At 41.1% G+C, this 22997-nt stretch overlaps 1 protein-coding gene across 5 annotated transcripts in view; it reads right to left on the bottom strand.

The window, feature by feature from the left end:
• XB5845204.L (provisional ortholog of complexin 4 L homeolog) overlaps positions 1-22997 on the bottom strand; it is a 63162-nt gene that overhangs the window by 24223 nt on the left and 15942 nt on the right. For 3 of the 5 annotated variants that reach the window (XM_041581375.1, XM_041581380.1, XM_041581383.1), the window contains exons 1-2: positions 7836-7924; positions 7645-7761 (exon numbers count right to left, since the gene is read on the bottom strand). In XM_041581375.1, the coding sequence (XP_041437309.1) occupies positions 7645-7757 (113 nt within the window). In that variant the 5' untranslated portion in view covers positions 7758-7761; positions 7836-7924. Of the gene's footprint in view, positions 1-7644; positions 7762-7835; positions 8016-22997 lie in introns of those variants that run through there. The other 2 variants (XM_041581359.1, XM_041581368.1) reach the window with 1 other exon arrangement.

The raw sequence follows: 22997 nt of genomic DNA, 5'->3' as shown, positions 1-22997 counted from the left end.
GATTGTGAGAATGGTTACAGACAACCCTCCAAAGACCTGCAAGAACATCTTGCTGCAGATGGTGTATCTGTACATTGCTCTACAATCAGCGCAATTTGCACAAAGAACATCTGTATGGCAGGGTGATGAGAAAGAAGCCCTTTCTGCACTCACGCCACAAACAGAATCGCTTGTTGTATGCAAAAGCTCATTTAGACAAGCCACAGTCATTTTGGACATTTTGGATTTGGACATTTGGGCTGATGAGACAAAAATTAAGTTATTTGGTTATAAAAAAAAAAGCTCTTTGCATGGCGGAAGAAGAACACTGCATTCCAAGAAAAACACCTGCTACCTACTGTCAAATTTGGTGGAGGTTCCATCATGCTCTGGGGCTGTGTGACTAGTTCAGGGACTGGGGCCCTTGTTAAAGTCAAGGGTTAGATGAATTCAACCCAATATCAACAAATTCTTCAGGATAATGTTCAAGCATCAGTCACAAAGCTGAAGTTACGCAGGTGTTGGATATTCCAACAAGACAATGACCCTAAACACACTTCGAGATCTACAAAGGCACTTATGCAGAGGGAGATATTCCCCAACTTGAATATCATGGAAAATCTATGGGATGATTTGAAGCAGGCTATCCCTGCTCGGCAGCCATCAAATTGAACTGAACTGGAGAGATTTTGTATGGACGAATGGTCAAAAATATCACCATCCAGAATCCAGACACTCATCAAAGGCTATTGGAGGTGTCTAGAGGCTGTTACATTTGCAATAGGAGACTTTACTAAGTATTGATGTAATGTCTCTGTTGGGGTGCCCAAATGTATGCACCTGTCAAATTTTGTTATGATGCGTATTGCATATTTTCTGTTAATCCAATAAACTTTATGTCACTGCTGAAATACTACTGTTTCCATAAGGCATGTTATATATTAAAAGGAAGTTGCTACTTTGAAAGCAAAAAACTCCAAAGAATTAAGAGGGGTTCCCAAACTTTTTCATATTACTCTATGTGTAAGTGAGAAACGTAAAAGCTATGTATACAGCATTTACTACTTTCACAGCCTGTGCCTTACAACAGTTAAAGTGGTTGTAAAGTAGACCCACTAAATTTTAATTCAGAATTAGCAGTAACTTTTGAAACAACGTTGCAGGCAGAAATGTATATTTTAGAATTCCCAATAGAAGCATTTATGTCACAAATATCAAGACCCAGGGGTACTATTATGTAGCTATTCAAGAATATTATAGGGGGAATTCACCTGTAGATAGTACCATGCTGAGGCTATTCTCAGTTTGTCATTTTTTATTCTTGTGTTTTTTGGAATATTTAGCTTTTTGTTCAACCGCTTTAGCATTTCAGTAGCTGCCTGGTTGCTAGGGTCCACTCCATTTTACTCAAGCAACCAGGTAATACTTTGATAGTTTGGAAGATGACTAGGAGAGGATAGAACAATAATTAATAAAAAGTAATAATAATAATAAAATGGTAGCCTCACAGAGCAATAGTTTTTCAGCTGGTGGAGTAAGTGACCTCCATATGAAAGCTGGAAAAAGGCAGAATAAGCAGACAAATAATTAAAAAGGAACAATGAAAAAGCTGCTATTCTATGACATTCTATGTCATATACTTTGAGAAGAGGCATTATGTTCTGGAAGGAGTTGCTTACAGAATTCAGATAAATATTTGGCTGGTAGTTCTTAACTGGGCATTCAAGCATTAGGAAAACACATAGGGGTATATTTATCAAAGAGTGAAGTTAATAGTGAAGTTCCGCCACTAGAGTGAAATTCCGCCACTCTCCATTCATTTCTATGGGATTTTTATAGGCGTATTTATCAAAGGGTGAACTTTCACTTTCACCCATTGATAAATACGCCTTTCAAAATCCCATAGAAATGAATTGAGAGCTGCGGAATTTCACTCTAGTGGCGGAACTTCACTCTTTGATAAATTTACCCCTTAATTTGCACTAAATGTAAGATTCTTTGTGCCAAACCTTTTGGCTTATTTTCTCTCTTTCTGAAAGACCATTGGACTTAATTGTTGCACTTCTTCCTTCTGAGGGTCACAATACAATAATGTGCCATGCACAGATATATTTCTTATTAATATGTGTCACTCACAGATTATCTTTCAATACTGGACAGAGGCTCTATAGGTTATTTTTATAGATTTGTTACAATTTTTTTCCAGCACTTGTAGAGGGTAATTCCTGTTTCCTCTACCCAATCACTGAGCATGAGATTCCTTGCCACATAAGTCTGGTGGCCTGAGCAAACAGGTTCTGTTTTGTTTTAGTGAGAATCTGTGATTTCCTAGCTAGTGTCAGTGAATTAAATCTGTTATAAGTACAGTATTTTCTGTGTATGACCTAGTTTTCCTAACACTAACGTTTAACACTTAACGTTTTCCCTGCAAACTTTAACTTGGTGATTTCTTATGTATGACCCTGCTTATTCTGACTCTGATAAGTGATATTGATTTCAGCCTGACCTTGCATTTGTTTAGTCCCTCTAGTATTGCTTGCCCTGCTTCATTACTGCAGCAGCTACTAATCTGCAGCTTTTCCTCTGTGCCTCAGTGTGTTTCCTAAGGGAGCTTGCCTATGCGGGTAATCCAGACCCAGAGGGGAGGGCTGGGGAATTATATTATTAGACTGAGAGTAATTACAATCAGTTTTAAAAAATGCATCCACAGATGATGTCATTGTTCATCTTTATTTTAATAGAGATAATATGTAAAAAAAATCCACTATAAACCTCTCCCTGCACCTACTAAATCACTGGGGGTTGCAAATTGCAGTTTTACGGGCAGAACTATGCTTCCCTGGTCCCTCAGCATATGCAGCTGCCTTCTTGGATTGAGCTTCCTACGCACAAGCACATGTTATCACTGATGGAAATCATTGCTCTGTGGTTGGCAACACCTCCACTACGGATGCTCCACACTGAAGGAAAAAAGTGAGAAGAGCAGAGTCCACACTGATGCCACCCTGAACTTAGAATGTAGGCATTATTCGCAGGGACATCACCAATTTACTAACAGGTGTAGAGGACAATTCGCTAGCAAAAGAGCTCCTACTGAAGTTTCACACACTGTCTCTATGCGAATTTTCGATCAGGCGATCAATCGTTACTCCGCAAAGTCATCAAAATGCAAACTTTCCACTACTTTACCCCTTTCACCAGAGTCTGTTCGCCAGGTTACAAATGATAAGATGAAGCTACAGCCTCCACAATCTTATGTCAGTGACAACATAACCTATATGCCGAATAGTCATAAAAAAAGACAAAACGCTAGCGTTTCTTCATGTTTTAAAGTTGGATTATGTTTAAAAGTTGTAACTTTACTTTTTTTTTTTAACCATTTGAAGTTTATGCCACATTTGTTTTAGGGTGGGCTCATGTCTAGGACACCAGGGGATCTCTTTTGTCTTTATTTTGCTTCATTGGACATTTTTGATAATAAATGGCCACTTATTTCACTAACATCTCTAATATAGACATATATATGACCTACAGTATATGTACCTGCCCTATTTAAATTGACCTAGGCATAAGTGTGTTAACAAAGTTTTGCTACAAAGAAAGTAACTGTAGCGAAAGTTCACTTAGAAATGCTTGCTCTGGCGAATTTTTGATGGCGAAACTTCACCAGCATTCGTCTGCCGAAACGTAATTTTGCATTTTGATGAATAAGCATATGCGCTGCGAATTAATGTCTGATGAAGTTGCGTGAAGTGTGGCTGAGCCTACCGAGGCGAAAATTCACCTTTTAGTAAATTTTCCCAGTGTGTTTAGGAAAGTGCAGCAGTGAAGCTGACATGAAATAGGCTGTGTGGTCTGGCTGACAGAATGAAGTTAATCTCTGAACTGTGAGTAACAAGGTGCTTACCTTGTGGTGGACCAGAGTGTGGGAGAGGCCCTGGAAGACTACATTCAGGAAGACAACGTTCTTGGCTGTGAGAGAGACTGTTACATATGTTGATGACATATGAAGATAAGCACCTTGTTACTGCAATCAGTTGAATAAATTAAAAGCAAATATTGCCCTGCATTTTTGTGCCCCTGTCCTGCATAAGAAACCTGCTTGTCTACCATTTTTAAAAGCTAATCTTCCCACAGTAGGATGTACGTTTCTGTCATACCAAATATAACCATTGTTCACTTTATGAGCCCCTCAGACTATAGTTTTGATTGAAAGTAAATTCATTTGGTTAATCAGTACTGAAAATTTGGTTCCATTAAAGGACCAGTAACATCAAAAAAAAATATTTAAAAATTCGTTAGAGCACAACGAAAAATAAACATCAAGACAAATGAAATTTTTAAATAGCAAAGCTTTTATTAAGAAATAACTTACAGAATGTCCACTTCCTTTCCTTTTCAGAAACGGCGAATAGGCGACCATCCAGTGTGTAGTGATTGATTTCTCCTGCCTGGCTATTCACTGACAGACGTCGGCTTCCCTTCCACTGGCCTGAGTGTGTAGTCTCCCGACGCACACTTGCTTCCTTATACTGCCTCGCAGCTGTACACTGTGCTTCCCTCCACCGCTCACCTCCCTCTCAGCATGCACAATCCAGTCTCGGCATTCCTCTGCATTCCAATAGCGCACATATCCTACACATGGAAGACACAGACCGGCTTATGCAGTCTGTGTCTCAATCGCACTCTGTTCAGCAATTTAGTCGGATCAAGTGTTTGTATCCAGATGGTGTGTACTGAGTCAGGCGTCTCTCGTCCAGCCAGCTCGCCTCCCCCAAACCCAGGCATGCACATTGTGCTTTTTGCTTTGCCATTACTTTGCTACAGGCAGAAATACATATGAAATACATCCCCCCCTGCACAGTGAAAAGCTGAACAGAGTGCAATTGAGACACAAACGGCATAAGCCGGTCTGTGTCTTCCATGTGTAGGATATGTGCGCTATTGGAATGCAGAGGAATGCCGAGACTGGATTGTGCATGCTGAGAGGGAGGTGAGCGGTGGAGGGAAGCACAGTGAAAAGCTGCGAGGCAGTATAAGGAAGCAAGTGTGCGTCGGGAGACTACACAGTCAGGCCAGTGGAAGGGAAGCAAGAGGACACGCTGCTGTTAGTTGATAGGAGGATGAAGCCGACGTCTGTCAGTGAATAGCCAGGCAGGAGAAATCAATCACTACACACTGGATGGTCGCCTATTCGCCGTTTCTGAAAAGGAAAGGAAGTGGACATTCTGTAAGTTATTTCTTAATAAAAGCTTTGCTATTTAAAAATTTCATTTGTCTTGATGTTTATTTTTCGTTGTGCTCTAACGAATTTTTAAATATTTTTTTTTGATGTTACTGGTCCTTTAATGCGCGTGGAGCTATAAACTGACAGCAGAAACAACCCTCCACAGCCTCCATGTGATTCAAGTTCAGCATGTGGGCTTAGCAGCCAGATAGCAGGGAAAGAGTAAGTGTGTGCAAACCTTTAATCTCCCATCATTGTTTCAAATTTCTCTTTTAGAAAGTAGGGCGTTTTCCAGAGTCAGCCTCCCAGCAACTTTTCATAATGCTGTATATCATTGGTGGGCAGTTTTGCGGAGCCTCAATCCAGTATCCTTTCTTCACCCCTGCAATCACTTCTCTTAATGACTGAAAAAGATGTGCCATTTACCATGTTTTGCTAGAAAGGTTAATTCAGTAAGTAGTGAAGTACCTTAAAATGTAAGTCTTTTTGCAAACCAACCATAATTAGTCAGGGCCACATCTGTAATGAGGCATTGTGAACTTTCGGGGGCAGAATGAAAAATACTTCGAGTTTTTTTTTTGGCTACTTCAACCATCGAATTGGATGCTTCGACCTTTGACTAAGACTTTGACTCGAACGATTCAAACTAAAAATCGTTCGACTATTCAACCATTCGATAGTTGAAGTACTGTCTCTTTAAAAAAAACTTTGACCACCTACTTCGCCACCTTAAACCTACCGAGCACCAATGTTAGCCTATGGGGAAGGTCCCCATAAACTTTCCTTGCTTTTTTTGATCAAAGGAAATCGTTCGATCGATGGATTTAAATCCTTCGAATCGTTCGATTCGAAGGATTTAATCGTTCGAACGAAATGTGGTAAATCCTTCGACTTCGATATTCGAAGTCCAAGGATTTAACTTCGATGACCGAATATCGAGGGCTAATTAACCCTCGATTTTCGACCCAAAGTAAATGTGCCCCTAAGTGTAGAGAGAGCTCTGCTTCCAGTTTAGTACAAAGGAGAGGGTCACTGGGCTAGCATTAGGTTGCCAACTCTGCTAGCAGTAGGACCTGTAACACCCCTGTGTCATTGGAATGAGGATTGTTTGACTTTTAAGAGGCAATAACACCAATAAAAATTAAAAGGGCCCATATGCAATTATATTTAATATACTGGAAATCTCTTCTTGGAGGTGTTCCCTAGATTCGGTGCATCTCTACTGTAAACTGTGATATTCTAATAGATAGTTTCATCTTCAGGGCAATTAAAACTCAACAATCTATCATGCTAGAAGCGATAAACCACTACATCGGACCTACTGTAGCAGCCCAGGTGGTAGAGAAGCCCTCTATCCATGAACATCCATCCTTCCGTTGCTGCCCCTATAACTGCTTTTAAAGCAGAACTAAAGCCTAACTAAAGAAGAAGGCTACAAATGTTGTACATGATGTTTTGGGCTTCCGTACCAGCCCAAGGCACCACAGCCCTTTAGCAGTAAAGTAATCTGTGCCTCTGAAGATGCCTCAGTAGCCCCCCATCTTCTTTTCTGCTGATTCACTGCACATGCTTTATGCTGCTGTCAGTTACTGAGCTTGGGGACCAACTCAAAATTTACAGTACACACAGAATATAAATGTCATAATATAAGGCTGATTAATAATTAATACAGATAATTTGCAACAACCCCTAAGATTATCTTAGCTGCTCAGAGCCCACTGAGCATGTGAGTGTTGCAAACACTTTCCAATATGTTAACCCCCTGTGACAAGTTTGAATTCCTGAATGCTTGCTGCTACTGAGAAGCTGAAACTTTAGGCTGGTGCAATAAGTGCAGTATATATAATATGGTCTTTTTAGCCATATAATTTTTTGAGTTTTGTTCTCCTTTAAGTCATTATGATAATAGCCTTATTTGTGTCAGTGGTACTCCATGTGCTTATTGGGCTTTGGTCAACTTTATGTACAATTATTAGCATACCCTTCATATAATCATATGGTGGGCATGACAATTTGATTTTACACCCTTTAATTAGCCACCCACCCAAATACCATTAGGATATTTTAAATGTATTATTAAGTTTAAATTATTAACCATAGTTATTAAAAGATCTGTTTTTTTTAAATTATGCCACAAGTCAAGGAAGGAACCATGTGAATATAGGAGTCTAGTAAAATCTATTTGAATGTCAGGGTGATTGGAACAGGTTTTGGGTTCATAACTGCTATTTAATAGAAAGATCTGGAAGTTGCTGAAACAAAACATTGATACTGATAATTTTGTTCCCATTTTGTTGAAATGTTTTGAGCATCAATGTTGTTCAGAATTGGGATAAATTGAACAGTTCTGGCCCTTTTGTTAGGAAATTGCACTATGCATTCAGATGCATTTATTGTATTTTAATATACTGACAGGCAAGAATTAATGATGTTCTTACCATTTTGGGGTATGGAGCCTGTCCATATGAATATATCTCCCATAGCAGCACACCAAAACTCCATACATCTGGGCGGGAAGAGAATTTCTGGTAGGATTGAAGAAGAGAAACATTTACCTGATTTATTTTATAGTAAGAATAATTTTAAGGCCCATTTTGCAAATATTAATCATTACATTGTTCTGCAGTACCTATGGTGCCGTCCATTTAATCGGAAGCCTGCTGAGGTCATCTTGCTGTAGCTGTGGCTTAGACCAGAATCACTTATCTTGGCTTCTCCTTTTTCTGATATAAAAATATTTCTGGCAGCAAGCAGGTCCCAATGCACAAGCCGTTTCAGTTCCAGGTACTCCATTCCTTGAACAATATCCCTAGAATACAGAAGTCAGTGTATTGTTGCTGATGCAGTGCTTTCAGACTGTGGGGTTACTCACATTAACACAGTAGACATCATTGCTGTAAGGGATCTGTATTTAGTCTACCTAGGAAACTCCAAGATGACTACAGCAACTCCTACATCAACACGTTTCACTTTACATGTAATAAGCATTATTCTGTATTATCCTGTTGTAGCGACACCTTTATGCACCACATTACATTACAGTCAGTAAGCAGAATGGTGGAACATTTAGTCTTAAGGCTCACTGGGGCTGTGGTTTTGTTCCCTAACAATATATACTTCTTTGCATCTTATGCAAAGTCACACTTTAAATGAATGAAGGAATTACCATGTGCTTTGTATCCACATGAATAATCATATGGGTACATATTCATTCCATCCAGTATGCAGCATCCTTACAACAGGATCTTGACAAACTGGCAATCTGGGCAGCTAAGTGGCAAATGAGATTTAATGTTGATAAATGTAAAGTCATGCACCTGGGATGTAAAAATATCCAAGCCACATATACCCTTAATGGGACTGCACTAGGCAAATCCATTATGGAAAAGGACCTTGGAGTCCTTGTAGATGATAAACTTGACTGTAGCAAGCAATGCCAGTCAGCAGAATCAAGGGCAAATAAGATCTTGAGCTGTATTAAAAGGGGCATAGATTCAAGGGAGGAGGGGGTCATTCTTCCACTTTATAGAGCACTGATAAGGCCTCATCTACAATATGCTGTACAGGTTTGGTCTCCAGTGCTCAAACAGGACATTATTGAATTAGAGAAGGTACAGAGAAGGGCAACTAAGCTGGTAAAAGGTATGGAAAATCTTAGCTATTAGGAAAGACTGGCCAAATTGGGGATGTTCACGCTGGAGAAGAGTCACTTGATAACTATGTATAAATATATAAGGGGATCATATAATGATCTCTCTTATCTCATGAGGTTACCCATTCCGATTAGAAGAAAATCGGTTCCGCCTAAATATTCGGAAGGGGTGAGAGCTGTGAAGATTTGGAATTCGCTGAATCAGTTGTACAGGCTGATTCATTAGATAGCTTTAAAAAGGGGATGGATGGCTTTTTAGCAAGTGAAGGAATACATCATCTATCACCCCCTGGTCCCTTCTCTACTTTCTTGGATCACTTTGCTGCTTGGCTTCCATACTTTCTCTCCAGCGAGACACCTGCTCTCATTTTAGGTGACTTCAACATCCCCATTGACAACTCTGCTTCTCCTGCCACCCCTAAATTCCTCTCTCTAACAACTTCATTTGGTCTCTCTCAGTGGACCGACTCACCTACCCACATCGAGGGTCATGCTCTTGATCTTATATTCTGCCACTTGTGCCGCCCATGCAAACTTATGAACTCTCCTTACCCCCTATCTGACCATCACCTACTCTCCTTTCAGATAACACTTTCACCTTTCATCACAACCAGCTCTCTCTACCCACACATACAGAAACCTTAACGCCTTTGATCCACAACAATTATAAACGATATCAGTACAACCCATCTCTCATATTAACAATCTTTCCTGTCCAAATATGGCAGCTTCTCTATACAACGATGCCCTTTCAACAGCTGTTGACTCCCTTGCACCTTCTACCACCCGTCACAGCTGACCAGCTAAACCCCAACCCTGGCACACTGGTGTAACCCGCTACCTCAGAATATGCAGTAGATCAGCTGAGTGACGGTGGAGAAAGTCACAAACTGATCCTGACTTCATCCACTTCAAATTCATGCTCTCCTGCTACAATCGAGCTCTAACATTAGCTAAAGAACAATACGTCTCTTCTTTAATCTCCACTAAACCACAGCGACTGTTTGCCACATTTAACTCACTCCTATGCCCCCCACCCCCTCCACCCATTAATGTAACTGCCCAACATCTTGCTCATTTCTTTAATGAAAAAATCGATCTCATTAGGCTGAGCATACCGTCTGAAAACAATCTCAGACTAACATGCAGTCCACTCACATCCACTTTGAACTCCTTCACCCCTGCAACACTAGATGAAGTTAAACTTCTAGCCTGCTCAAAACCCACAACCTGTTCCCTTGACCCCATACCCTCTCGCCTCCTTTATCCACTCTGATACACTCTCTCCCACACTTACCCACCTATTTAATCTTTCACTCTCTACTGGTACTTTTCCATCCTTATACAAACAAGCACTAATCACTCCTATCCTCAAAAAACCTTCCCTTGATCCCAGCACTCCCGCTAACTATTGTCTGGTTTCCCTTCTTCCATTCACATCCAAATTACTAAAACGGCTTGTTTACAAACGCCTGCTCCAGCATCTCGCTCACAACTCCCTTTTCAACCCCCTGCAATCTGGCTTCTGCCCATCACACTCAACTGAAACTGCACTCACCAAAGTAACCAATGATCTTCTATTGGCAAAGTCTAAAGGTCACTATTCCATACTCATCCTTTTAGATCTCTCTGAAGCCTTTGACACAGTTGACCACACACTCCTCCTAGACATTCTATACTATTCGTGACACTGCTCTTGCATGGTTTACAGCTTATCTGTCTGACCGTTCCTTTAAAGTTGCCTTCTCTAACTCTACTTCTCCTACATTCCCTCTCTCTGTTGGAGTTCCTCAAGGCTCTGTTCTAGGCCCCCTGCTGTTCTCGCTCTATACAACTTCGCTAGGAAAACTTATTCAATCATTTGGACTTCAGTATCACCTTTATGCTGATGACACCCAACCCTACTTGTCTACTCCTGATCTTTCTAATTCTGTCCTTTCCCAAGTTACAGATTGTCTCTCTGCTGTCTCCTCCTGGATGTCACAGCTCCACCTGAAACTGAACCTCTCAAAAACAGAACTCAGTATATTTACTCCAAGATCTTCCCCTGTCCCTCAGATATCACTCACAGTAAACAACACCACCTTTCATTCCAAGACACAGGCACGGTAGCAAGGAGTTATCCTAGACTCAAATCTGTATTTTTCACCACACATTCAAACACTTGCAAAATCTTGTCGTATATAACTGCTCAACATTGCCCGAATATGACCATATCTCAGTTCAGAATCAACTAACACACTGATTCAGTCGCTCATCATCTCCCGCCTTGATTACTGCAACCTACTCCTTGCAGGTATTCCAACAAGTCATCTTTCACAACTCCAATCTGTTGTAGACTCATTCATTTATCTCGCTGCTCAACATCAGCTGCTCCCATATGCATGTCCCTTCACTGGCTCCCAATCTCCTTTAGAATCAAATTCAAGTTACTAACACTCACTTTCAAGGCCCTTAATAATGAAGCCCCTCCCTATATTTCATCTTTGCTCTCCAAATACACTCCTTCACGAAACCTTCGCTCTGCTTCTGATCTCCGCCTCACTTCTTCTCTCATCACCTCTGCCCATTCTTGTCTACCAGACTTCTCTCGGGCTTCTGCTTTTCTCTGGAACTCTCTGCCTCGAGCTATCAGACTTTCTCCTTCTTTCCAAACTTTCAAGCTCTCCTTAAAGACCCACCTGTTTAAAGTAGCTTATTCAATGTACCTTAATCAATCATTGCTGTATCATAAATCACAAAATTGTTTCTAAAATCCTAATGTCTCAATTGTACCCTAACCTCTACTTTGTAAACTCTAATTTGGAGGGCCCTCTTTGGAGGGCCCTCTAATCCTATTGTACTCTGTAACCCTTGTGTAAGGGAAGGGCTCCCTCAGTGCGGCATCTCAAGGTGGCGCTGACGTCACGGGCATCAAGACGTAGGTGCGCAACAAGGAGCGCGTCCTGACTAAAGTCAATGTGCGTACTGCGGCGCTGAGCGTAATGACGCTGGCGTCATTGCGCAGGCGTGCTGATGCTGGCAAAAGGGCGCCAAGACTCCAGGTATTTAAATGTATTTTTATATTTTACCTGTGCCTGGTTATCGAGGTTACTCCTGAAACCTAGCTTAAACTGATCTATTGAACGCCTGTGTATTACCTTGCTTGTGATCGAATCTTTGCTATATATCCTGACTTCGGCCTGCCTATTGTTCTTGCTGTTTGCTGTCTGCCCTTGAACTCGGATCTGGTTTGACTACGCCTCTCTCTTACTCCCCGGTACCTGGTTACCTCACGGCTCCCCCTGTATCATCCTCAGGTGGGTTCAGTGTTGTGTAAGCCGCTTGTGGGTCCTTGTTTTCTAGAAGAGATCCATCGTCTAATTCTCCGGTATTCCCTGTTTTGTTATAACTAAGGTAAAGCACTGCATATCTTGTCGGCGCTATATAAATAAATGATGATGAATACAGGGTTATTGAAGATAGCTCATAGTATAAGTGGACTAGTCCGATTGCCATTTTGGAATCAGGAAGGAATTATTTCCCCCTCTGAGTCAAATTGGAGAGGCTTCAGATGGGGTGTTTTGCCTTCCTCTGGATCAACTAGCAGTTAGGCAAGTTAAAAGGTTGAACTTGATGCACATGTGTCTTTTTTCAACCTAACTTACTATGGCTGATCCCTCACCAGGGGAAAACTCCAAGTTATTTTTCATAAAGTCTTGTCATTAAGTAACAAATTATTTACAACAGCACACAATGTGAGCCCTAATATGATACTCATTAATGCCTGAGAACAGCAATACTTTTGTTTCATTTATTTTTATTGAAACATGTCAGAGTATCAAGATACCTAAATAAAGCTTTACAGCTGATTTATTAAAGAAAAGCAAATACATTTTGCTTATATGCAAAAATTATGAAAAAGAGCATTTTGCAACCATTATTTGTGTATCATCATTAAAGGAATAGTTCAGTGTGAAAATAAAAACTGTGTAAATAGATAGTCTGTGCAAAATAAAAAAATGTTTCTAATATAGTTAGTTAGCCAAAAATGTGATATATAAAGGCTGGAGTGAACAGATGTCTAATAAAACAGCCAGAATCCAACTTCCTGCTTTTCAGCTCTATAACTCTGAGTTAGTCAGCGACTTGAAGGGGGGCCACATGGTACATATCTGTTCAGTGAGTTTGTAATTGATCCTCAGCATTCAGCTCAGATTCAAAAGCAACAGATATGACCCATGTGGCCTCCCCTCCAGTCTCTGATTGGTTACTGCCTGGTAACCAGGGTAACCAGTCAGTGTAAACCAAGAGAGCTGAAAAGCAAGAAGTAGTGTCCTGACTGACTTGTTATACATCAAATCACTCCAGCCATTATACATTACATTTTTGGCTAACTAACTATATTAGAAACATGTTTTATTTTGCACAGCCTGTCTATTTAACCAGTTTTTATTTTTACACTGAACAATTCCTTTAATAAGATACATCAGTTGTTAAAGCTCAGTTGCTGGAACTATCATGTGACAATGCACACTACGACAGGTGCTTAAAGAATGGACCTTCACTACAAGTGACGCTGTATTACCTAAAAACGTGCTTTCAAATGTATGATTCTCTGGTACAAAGAAATATCCTGAAAAAAAGGTTGCTTTACATAGGTAAAGTAATACTTTATTTTGGTGGCAGGCTTTTTTGTCACATCTAGTAGATTTGTATTTCCATGGCTACATGCCCACAGTTATTGGTGATGCCTGGAATTGCCAAATTGCACTGTGCAGTCTATGTACAAAGTACACACAGTATGAAGTATTATAATAAACACAAAAAGTGTAAATACACAGAGGGGTAGATTTATTAAGGGTCGAGCTGTGTTTTCCACCAAAAAAATCACGTTTTTGAGTTAAAATTTTTTTAAAAACTCAAATTTTTCAAGATTTATTATACCCCAACCCTGATAATAGCTAGAATCCAAAAGTACACCATCTAAAACCTGTCACGGTCATGTAGAAGTCAATGACAGAGGTCCCTTTAACCATTTGAAGATGTTAATAGCCTTCATGATGTTCAAATTTTTTTTGGTGGGTTTTGCTCGAAAACTCAATCAATTCGAACTATTCAAATTTTTTTCCTGTGGAAAACTCCATCAATTTCAGTTTTCGGGTTGTTAACTCCAATTTCATTGATTCGATTTTTTTTACATTCAAGGTTTTTCTTAATTTAGAAACCATTGAGTTGTGACTTCATTCAAGGTCTAAAAAAAAGCTCCTGCATTTATTGCCATGTCTGGCATCCCTGCATCTAGATTGGCATAGTAGAGGTATTACCTGCCTTTTGGCAAGTGTCAAACAGAGGAAGCCAGAATTCTGTGCAAAACCCAGCACACCATGTGAACCCGCCCAGCAAAAACTGAGTAACCGCAATTAAAGGTGCAATCATATATCTTTATGGAATACTTAAGCAACAGATAGTTTATATCAAACTGAATGACATATTAAAGAATCTTACCAAACTGGAATATATATTTACATAAATATTGCCCTTTTGCATCTCTTGCCTTCAACCACCATTTCGTGACTCTATCTGTGCTGCCTCAGAGATCACCTGACCAGAAATACTACAACACTAACTGTAACAGGAAGAAGTGAGGAAGCAAAAGGCAGAACTCTGTCTGTTAATTGGCTCATGTGACCTTACATGTGGTTTGTATGTGTGCACAGTGAATCTTACGATGTCAGGGGGCGGCCCTTATTTTTTAAAATGGCAATTTTCTATTTATGATAACCCAATGGCACATACTACTAAAAAAGTATATTATTATGATAATGGTTCATTTACATGAAGCAGGGTTTTACACATGAGCTGTTTTACTCAGTATCTTTTAATAGAGACCTACATTGTTTGGGGGGTATAGTTTTCCTTTAAATAATTCTACACCTATTTTAGCACCTAGTGATTTTAAGTGAGCACTAAATACATTTACTCACATGGAGAAGATGTGGAGTTGATAGGAAGGTACCTGTGATAAAAACTCACCCTGGTGGTCTAGTGGGGGGACAGCAGGGAGCTTGGTGACGTCAATGGCGCGAAAAGTAAAAAGTACTTAATGGTACATTTTTTTTTACACGCTGCCCGTGATAGGAGTTTGTTCCTGGTGCTTCTGAGCTTTTGCTAAATCTGTTTTGAACCTGTTTGATTCCTGTTGTGACCCCCTGCCTGGCTTTTGACGATTCTACTCTCCATATCCTGACCCCTGCCTGATTACTGACTTTGATTCTGCTTAACCCCTCTGATTGACTTCCTGGTGTGACCCTTGCCTGCCTGACTACGTTTATTCTCTGCCTGCCCTGACCCGGCCTGATCTGACTACTCTATTGCCTAACGCCTTGTACTCCGACCTTCTGATAGGCAGAGTCGTGCCCCTCTGCCTATCCAGAACATCTGGCCTTACACCTCTCATTTAAGTCCTGGTGGCATCCAAGTAGCTGAGGGCTCCTCCCGAAGCCAAAGGCGGTCACACTACAGGTGAAGCACGAGCCGAGACCAGGGTGCTTGGCATTTGTTCTGGTGTTGGGTGCCGACCGTGACAGTACCATAGAAATTCCTCTGGACCGTAGATAATTTCCAAGGTTACACTTCACAAATGAAAGGAGACAGATTTTAAAGTAAAATATTTCAGCCCTCAAATCCCCTGCTTGTCTTTTTAGGTGGTCAGCTAGAGTACCTTGCTCATTAGTTCCATTACTTGTTCTTGTGCTGAAGTTTTTTAATGAGAAAGAGAGAGAATGTTAACCAATATAAACAATTATAATACTTATCCACAGTGAAATATTTATATGGAGTGCCAAAGGGGGGCAACCTTTTCTGGGAATAAATACTGGCTTTTCTATATTTTTATCTTTTAATACCTTTGGCATTAAGCATAATTGTACAAAATTGCAACAAAACCAGCACTGACTTGCTTAGAAACGTATGTAACTTACACATCTAGCAGGGACAGTAGGGTTGCCACCTCACCCTTTTAAAAACAAACACATGAAATCCACAGCCTGCATGACTAATTATCAAAGCATTTAGATGCTGCAGACTGAACTGATTTCTGTGCAGCCATGTATCATGCATCTAAATGAATTGCTAATTAGCCATGCAGGCTGTGGATTTCATATGTGTTTGGTTTTAAAATGGTGTGGTGGCAACCCTAAGTGACAGGCAGAGCAGTGTTGAGGGCAGGTAGGTTTCTTGAACATTTTGTGCGCTCTCCCTTTACCTAGGAAAATGATACTTTTTTTAAGTGTTTAAGTGTTCTACTTCTGGAACAAGATTTAGAGCTCTAAATACCAAAAAATGAAAAAGTTATATTTTTCATGATACAGGGATTTATACCAGAAAAATATTTTACTTTATGCACAAAAATTCAACTCATTTGGAAAGACTCAAGCTCATACAAATAGTCCCGGAAGGCGCGTCAGCTGCTGAATAATGATTTTTTATGAGGTAAATACACAAAATAATACATGGACCCCCCCCCCCAAAATAATATATTTCTGGAAAGTACAAGTGTCATCTCCCATAGACTCCATTATAATCCAATAATTCAAATTTTTAAAAATGATTTCCTTTTTCTCTGTAATAATAAAACAGTAGCTTGTACTTGATCCCAACTAAGATATAATTAATTCTTATTGGAAGCAAAACCAGCCTATTGGGTTTATTTAATGTTTATATTTATTTTCTGGTAGACTTAAGGTATGAAGATCCAAATTATGGAAAAGATCCATTATCCGTAAAACATACCTCCCAACTGTCCCTTTTTAGGAGGGACAGTCCCTCTTTTGACAGCTCAACCTGCTGTCCCTCATTTGTACTGGAAAGTCCCTCTTTTCTCTGCACTGAACAGCCAGAAAAAAAAACAAAGTTTCTCACTTAATTGGCTTTTAGCAGAGAGCCCAGAACAGCTAACAGGTGCAAATAAGATACTTTGTAACAATTTTGAGACACAAAAACACAGTTTAGATAAGAAGAAATATTTTCAAACTTTCATAACCTGCCAAATTTTGTAAAACAAACATGGTAATTAGGGGGTGTGGCCACAGAAAGGGGTGTGGTCAAAAAATTGCTGCGCTACATGCGGAAAAAATTTTTTGTCCCTCTTTTTACTTCCAAAATGTTGGGAGGTATGGTAAAACTCCAGGTCCCAAGCACATCCATCCCCCCCATCTGCACAGTTGAAGTCTCTGCAGAACACAGCCCACACTCCCCCTCCCTCTCACAAACTTGTAACAGTTTCTCTTCAGTATCTGAATGCTGCTCAAATTCCCCAGCACAGCCCAGCACAGGAAGCAGTGGCAGATTGACAGCAGACATAGCCAATAGGAGTTAAGTTAGCTGCCAGTACAATGTGTGATGTCATATAAGGAAGAGGAAGTGAACACTGTAGTGTTTTTGGGGGTCAGTGACCCCCTCCCAGCACAGGGTCTGTGTGGAACTGAAGGATAAGTACAGAGATACTTCTGAGGTGAATATCTCTTGAACTGTACTTTTTCTGTTAACTATTTCTATGGAAAAGTTTGTTCTATTCATGTGAACTGTTAGATTTGTCAATTTGTTACAAAGGTGAACAACCCCTTTAAGCAGCGTTAAAAACCTTAAGGCGTTGGTGTTTGCTGTGCATGCTGGGAGTGCTGGGTGCAAGAAGGGAGTAAGTGCAAATAACTGACTGCTGTGTGTTCTGTGAGTTATCTGACTGAGACAAGCAGCTTTTTCTTTTCTCTGTTTGGGGTAAACTCTTGGATACATTGAGTGCATTTATTTTCTTTTTGTGTTTTAGCTTTAGAGTTTCTAAGGGGAAGGTTTTTTTAAAAATAAGTTCATAAGGGGTTATTTTACTGCTGGTAGAAAATAGCATTTTTTTCCCCTCTTTCCCTCTTTCTTCTAATTAAGGGGGAGGAAAATTCTTTGTGTGCTCTGGTTGAAACCTTAACCTTGTGAATTCAAAGCGAGTGTTGAATGTGAATTAAGTGTTAAGTAGCGTTAAAAACCTTAAGGCGTTTGTGAGGAATTGCATTTGGGAAACTGTAAGTACCCAGTGTAAATATGAGTGCAAGTGGGTTAGCTGGTATTACTCGGTGTGTGTCTTGTCACATGTATGTGGTGTTGGAGCAGCAGTTCCATGCAGTATTTACATGTGAGAGATGTCGGTGGGTTTTCATCTTGGCAGTGGCGTAACTACCGGGGGAGCAGGGGGTGCGATTCCGGGTGTACGGAGGAAGGCGGGGGGCCCGGCAGCACATCCCGCGCCAGGACCCGCCCCCCTCTAGTTACGTCACTGCATCTTGGAATCTTAACTGCAGACTCTAAGGGGTGAGCTTGCAGCACTGAGAGCAGCGGCAAACGAGGGGGAGGAAAGGAGGCTCGCAGAGGAACCACTGGCAGGGGCTAGTGGAGTGGGGGGAGGAGAAGGGGCAGTGGAGGCTAATGAGGGAGGAAGGTTTGTGACAGTCAGGAGGGGAAGTAGGGGTCAGAAGGGTAGGGGGGCTGGTCCACAGCTTGCAAATTTGCCGTTTTGGCTGAAGATGCTGGGGAGGAAAACTCTGAACTGGCATGTATAGAGCAGACTGACTCTCAAAGCACCCTGGGAGGCAGTGGTTTTAATACGGGTGGTGGGGGAGTGCAAGGAAGGAAAGGCAGGTTATAGTTATAGGGGATTCAATTATTAGAAAGGTGGATAGGGTAATCTGTAGTAAGGCCCCTACATGCCAAACAGTCTGCTGCTTGCCTGGTGCTAGGGTTCGGAATGTGGTGGAACGAGTGGACAGATTATTGGGAGCGGCTGGGGAAGACCCAGCGGTCTTGGTACACATAGGTACCAATGACAAATTTAGAGGAGGTGGTGAAGTCCTCAAGAACGATTTTAAAAAACTAGGTGTAAAGTTGAGGGCGAGAACTTCCAAGGTAATTTTCTCAGAGATATTACCTGAGCCACAAGCAACGCTAAGGAGACAGCGGGAGCGTAGGGAGATTAATGCGTGGCTGAGAGATTGGTGTAGGGAGGAGGGTTTCGGGTTTTTGGAGAACTGGGCTGATTTCTCAGTCGGCTACAGGCTCTTTGCTAGGGATGGGCTGCACCTCAATGATGATGGTGCAGCTGTTTTAGGAGAGAAGATGGCTAGAGGGTTGGAGGAGATTTTAAATTGGGTTTGGGGGGGGCAGGATTCAGTAAAAGATTCAGTGGAAGGCTGGTTAGATGAGAAAGTGGGCAAAGAAAGGGAAAAGAGGGGAAGAGATTTGGCTGGGGATACTGTTAAGGATAGGGAGGACCACATGTCATATGTTCAATATGGTACCAGTAATAAATGTATGTTTGCAAATGCAAGGAGTCTGACTGGTAAAATGGGAGAGCTGGAGATGCTGGTGCTGGAGGGAAAATATGATGTGATTGGTGTGGCTGAAACATGGTTGAATGAGTCACATGACTGGGCAGTAAATATCAGTGGCTATACTTTGTTTCGGAGGGACAGAGGCAATAGAAAAGGAGGAGGGGTATGTCTATTTGTTAGGCAGGATAAAAGCTTATATAAGGGAGAGGTTACAGTGGCGGAACTACCGGGGGAGCAGGGGGTGCGAGCAGGCCAGGGCCCGCACCCCCTCAGGGCCCCCCGGCAGTCCGTGCGCCAGTAACAAATGCGGCCGTACGGAGGGGGGCAGGGCCCGGCTGCACGTCACGCACCAGGGCCCGCCCCCTCTAGGATCGCTACTGGGAGGTTATGTTAGAAAATGAGGGGGCAGAAGTCTTATGGGTGGAATTCTTCACCAATTGTAAAGAGTCCAGCAAATGAATTGTAGGCGTATGCTATAGACCCCCTAATGTAAGTGAGGAGGAGGAGGCGAAGCTCCTCATGCAAATAGAAAAGGCTGCTAGTTTAGGCAAAGTAATGATAATGGGAGATTTTAATTACCCAGATACTGACTGAAGCAACAGTACTGCCAGATCAGTTAATGGGAACAAATTTTATAAACTTGTTGCATGACAATTTTATGGCACAGGTTGTTGAGGAGCCTACCAGAAAAAATGCTATTCGGGATTTAGTGATCTCAAATGACCGAGAACTTATAGCAAATGTGCAAGTCATTGAACCCCTGGGTAATAGTAACCATAATGTTATATCATTTAATGTCTGGTGCAAAAAAACAAATATATACTGGGGCAACAAAAACCATGAATTTTGCAAAATCTAATTTTAGTGCCTTTAGGACTGCCCTACAGAGCATTAATTGAAGCAATAATTTTTCAGCTAAAAACACAGAACAGAAATGGTTGTCATTTAAAATGATATTAAATCATTACTGTTCTCAATTTATTCCCTTAAGAAGTAAATGTAGAAGCTCTAAGAATCATACTATGTGGCTTAATACAGAAGTAAAGAAGTTAATAGGAAAGAAGAGAAAGGCATTTAAAAACTACAAATTTGTTGTGACAGAAGCTGCATTTAATGAATATAAACACTAATAAATGTTGTAAATCAGCAATCCGGAAGGCAAAGAAAGGAAATGAAGAGTTAATTGCGATGGAGGTGAAAACTAAACCTAAAAAGTTTTTTAAATATATTAATAGTAAAAAGATGCAGGTTGAGAGTGTTGCTCCATTAAATAATGGTACCAGTATGGTTGTAACAGATGCAGAAAAGGCAAATGTGTTTAAATGTGTTCTTTTCTTCAGTGTATACAATAGAGGAGTCTGAGTTCCCAGGCTCTCTTTATAGCTGCACTAATGGCTCAGCTCAATCTAGTCATTGGCTGACTCAGGATATGATTCATAAAGCTTTATCAAAAATTAATGTAGACAAGGCTCCAGGGCCTGATGGCATACACCCCCTGGTTCTAAGACAGCTTAGTTCAGTTTTAGACCAGCCCCTATTTCTGATTTTCTCAGATTCACTTTCATCTGGTATGGTGCCTATGGATTGGAGAAAAACTGATGTTATTCCAATATTTTAAAAGGGATTATGATCTCAGCCTGGCAATTATAGGCCAGTAAGCTTGACATCTGTGGTGGGCAAATTATTTGAAAGCTTGTTTAAGGGATACTGTCATGGGAAAAAAAATTTTTCAAAATGAATCAGTTATCAGTGCTGCTCCAGCAGAATTCTGCACTGAAATCCATTTCTCAAAAGAGTAAATAGATTTTTTTTATATTCAATTTTGAAATCTGACATGGGGCTAGACATATTGTCAATTTCCCAGCTGCCCCAAGTCATGTGACTTGTGCTCTGATAAACTTCAATCACTCTTTACTGCTGTACTGCAAGTTGGAGTGATATCACCCCCTCCCTTTTCCCCCCAGCAGCCAAACAAAAGAACAATGGGAAGGTAACCAGATAACAGCTCCCTAACACAAGATAACAGCTGCCTGGTAGATCTAAGAACAACACTCAATAGTAAAAACCCATGTCCCACTGAGACTCCTTCAGTTACATTGAGAAGGAAAAACTGCAGCCTGCCAGAAAGCATTTCTCTCCTAAAGTGCAGGCACAAGTCACATGCTGGGAAATTGACAAAATGTTTAGCCCCATGTCAAATTTCAAAATTGAATATAAAAAAATTCTGTTTGCTCTTTTGAGAAACGGATTTCAGTGTAGAATTCTGCTGGAGTAGCACTATTAACTGATGTTTTTTGAAAAAAAAACATGTTTTCGGATGACAGTATACCTTTAAGGGATCACATTCAAAAATTTGTCCTAGTCAACGGCATTATGAGCAGCAATCAGCATGGCTTTATGAAGGATAGACAAATTTGATTGCTTTTTATGATGAGGTAAGTAAGATGCTGGACAGTGGGGGGCAGTAGATGTAGGGCCTCCATCAGGGGGTCACAGGGGGGACAGTTGTCCCGGGCCCGCAGGGTTTTATGTCTAAGGGGGGGCCTGGCCATGCTTCACTTACTTGATCAGCCGGGCCCCCTGCTTTCAACGTACTGCACAGCAGCTCTGTGCATGGAAGATTTTCTCCTATTAGATTTGCTGTAACCTCATTGGTCCTTTAAGAATAAGTCCCGGTAAATCTGCATTGGGATTGGATCCCTTTATCCAATCCCTGTACAGCTTTACCGGGACTTATTCTTAAAGGACCACGAGGGTACAGGAAATCTTAATAGGAGAAAATCTTCCGTGCACAGAGCTACTGTGAAAGCAGGGGGGTCTGGCTAATCAAGTAAGTGAAGCATGGCCGGGCCCCCCCCTTAGACACTAAACCCTGGCAAGCAATTTTTTTTAAAAATTTGGGGGGATCTGGCCAATTTTTTTTTTACTTGCAGGGGGGGGCCCTAATCACCAACGGCTTTTTATAACTTGTGGGGGGGGCAAGCCATCAATTTTTTTACTTGAAGGGTGGCCCCTGATCACCAATATTTTTTTTTTTTTTTTTTTAAAAACTTTTATGGGGGGCCCTGGTTGCAAATGTTTTTTTTTAACTTATAGGGGGGCCCTGATCACCAATTATTTTTATAGCTTGTAGGGGGGCCCTGATCACCAATTATTTGTTTTTTAACTTGTAGGGGGGCCCTGACCACCAATTTTTGGAAAACATTTTTATGGGGGGCCCTGGCACCACATTTTTTTTTAACTTATAAGGAGGCCTGACCATCAATAGCTTTTTATAACTTGTGTGTGTGGGGGGTTACCTTTTTTAGCACTGATATCTATGGGGTCTTTTAACTGTAGTGTGGAGTGGGCGGGATCTGGGGTGGGGCTTGAGGGCAGGGGTGGGTGGGGGTGGGTGGGGCCCAGGGGGCCCTGAGCATTTTGTTGTACGGGGCCCCGTGATTTCTAATGGCAGCCCTGAGTAGATGTGATCTATTTGGATTTTGCCAAAGCGTTTGATACTGTTCCACACTGCACGTGGACAGGAAACTGGCTACAGGATGGTGTACAGAGGGTGGTTGTTAATGGTACATTCTCTACTTGGAGTAAGGTTCTTAGTGGGGTCCCCCAGGACTCGGTATTAGGTCCCCTTTTATTTAACTTGTTCATTAATGACTTAGGGGAGGGTGTTGTAAGTAATGTATCAGTTTTTGCAGATGACACAAAACTATCCAGCCCAATTAATTCCATCCAGGATGTGGCATCCTTGCAACACGATCTTGACAAACTGGCAATCTGGGCAGCT

The sequence above is a fragment of the Xenopus laevis genome, chromosome 1L (genome assembly GCF_017654675.1).
Source record: "Xenopus laevis strain J_2021 chromosome 1L, Xenopus_laevis_v10.1, whole genome shotgun sequence".
NCBI lineage: Eukaryota > Metazoa > Chordata > Amphibia > Anura > Pipidae > Xenopus > Xenopus laevis.
The sequence above is the reverse complement of the archived record's forward strand: the minus strand, read 5'-3'. Positions and strand labels throughout refer to the sequence as shown.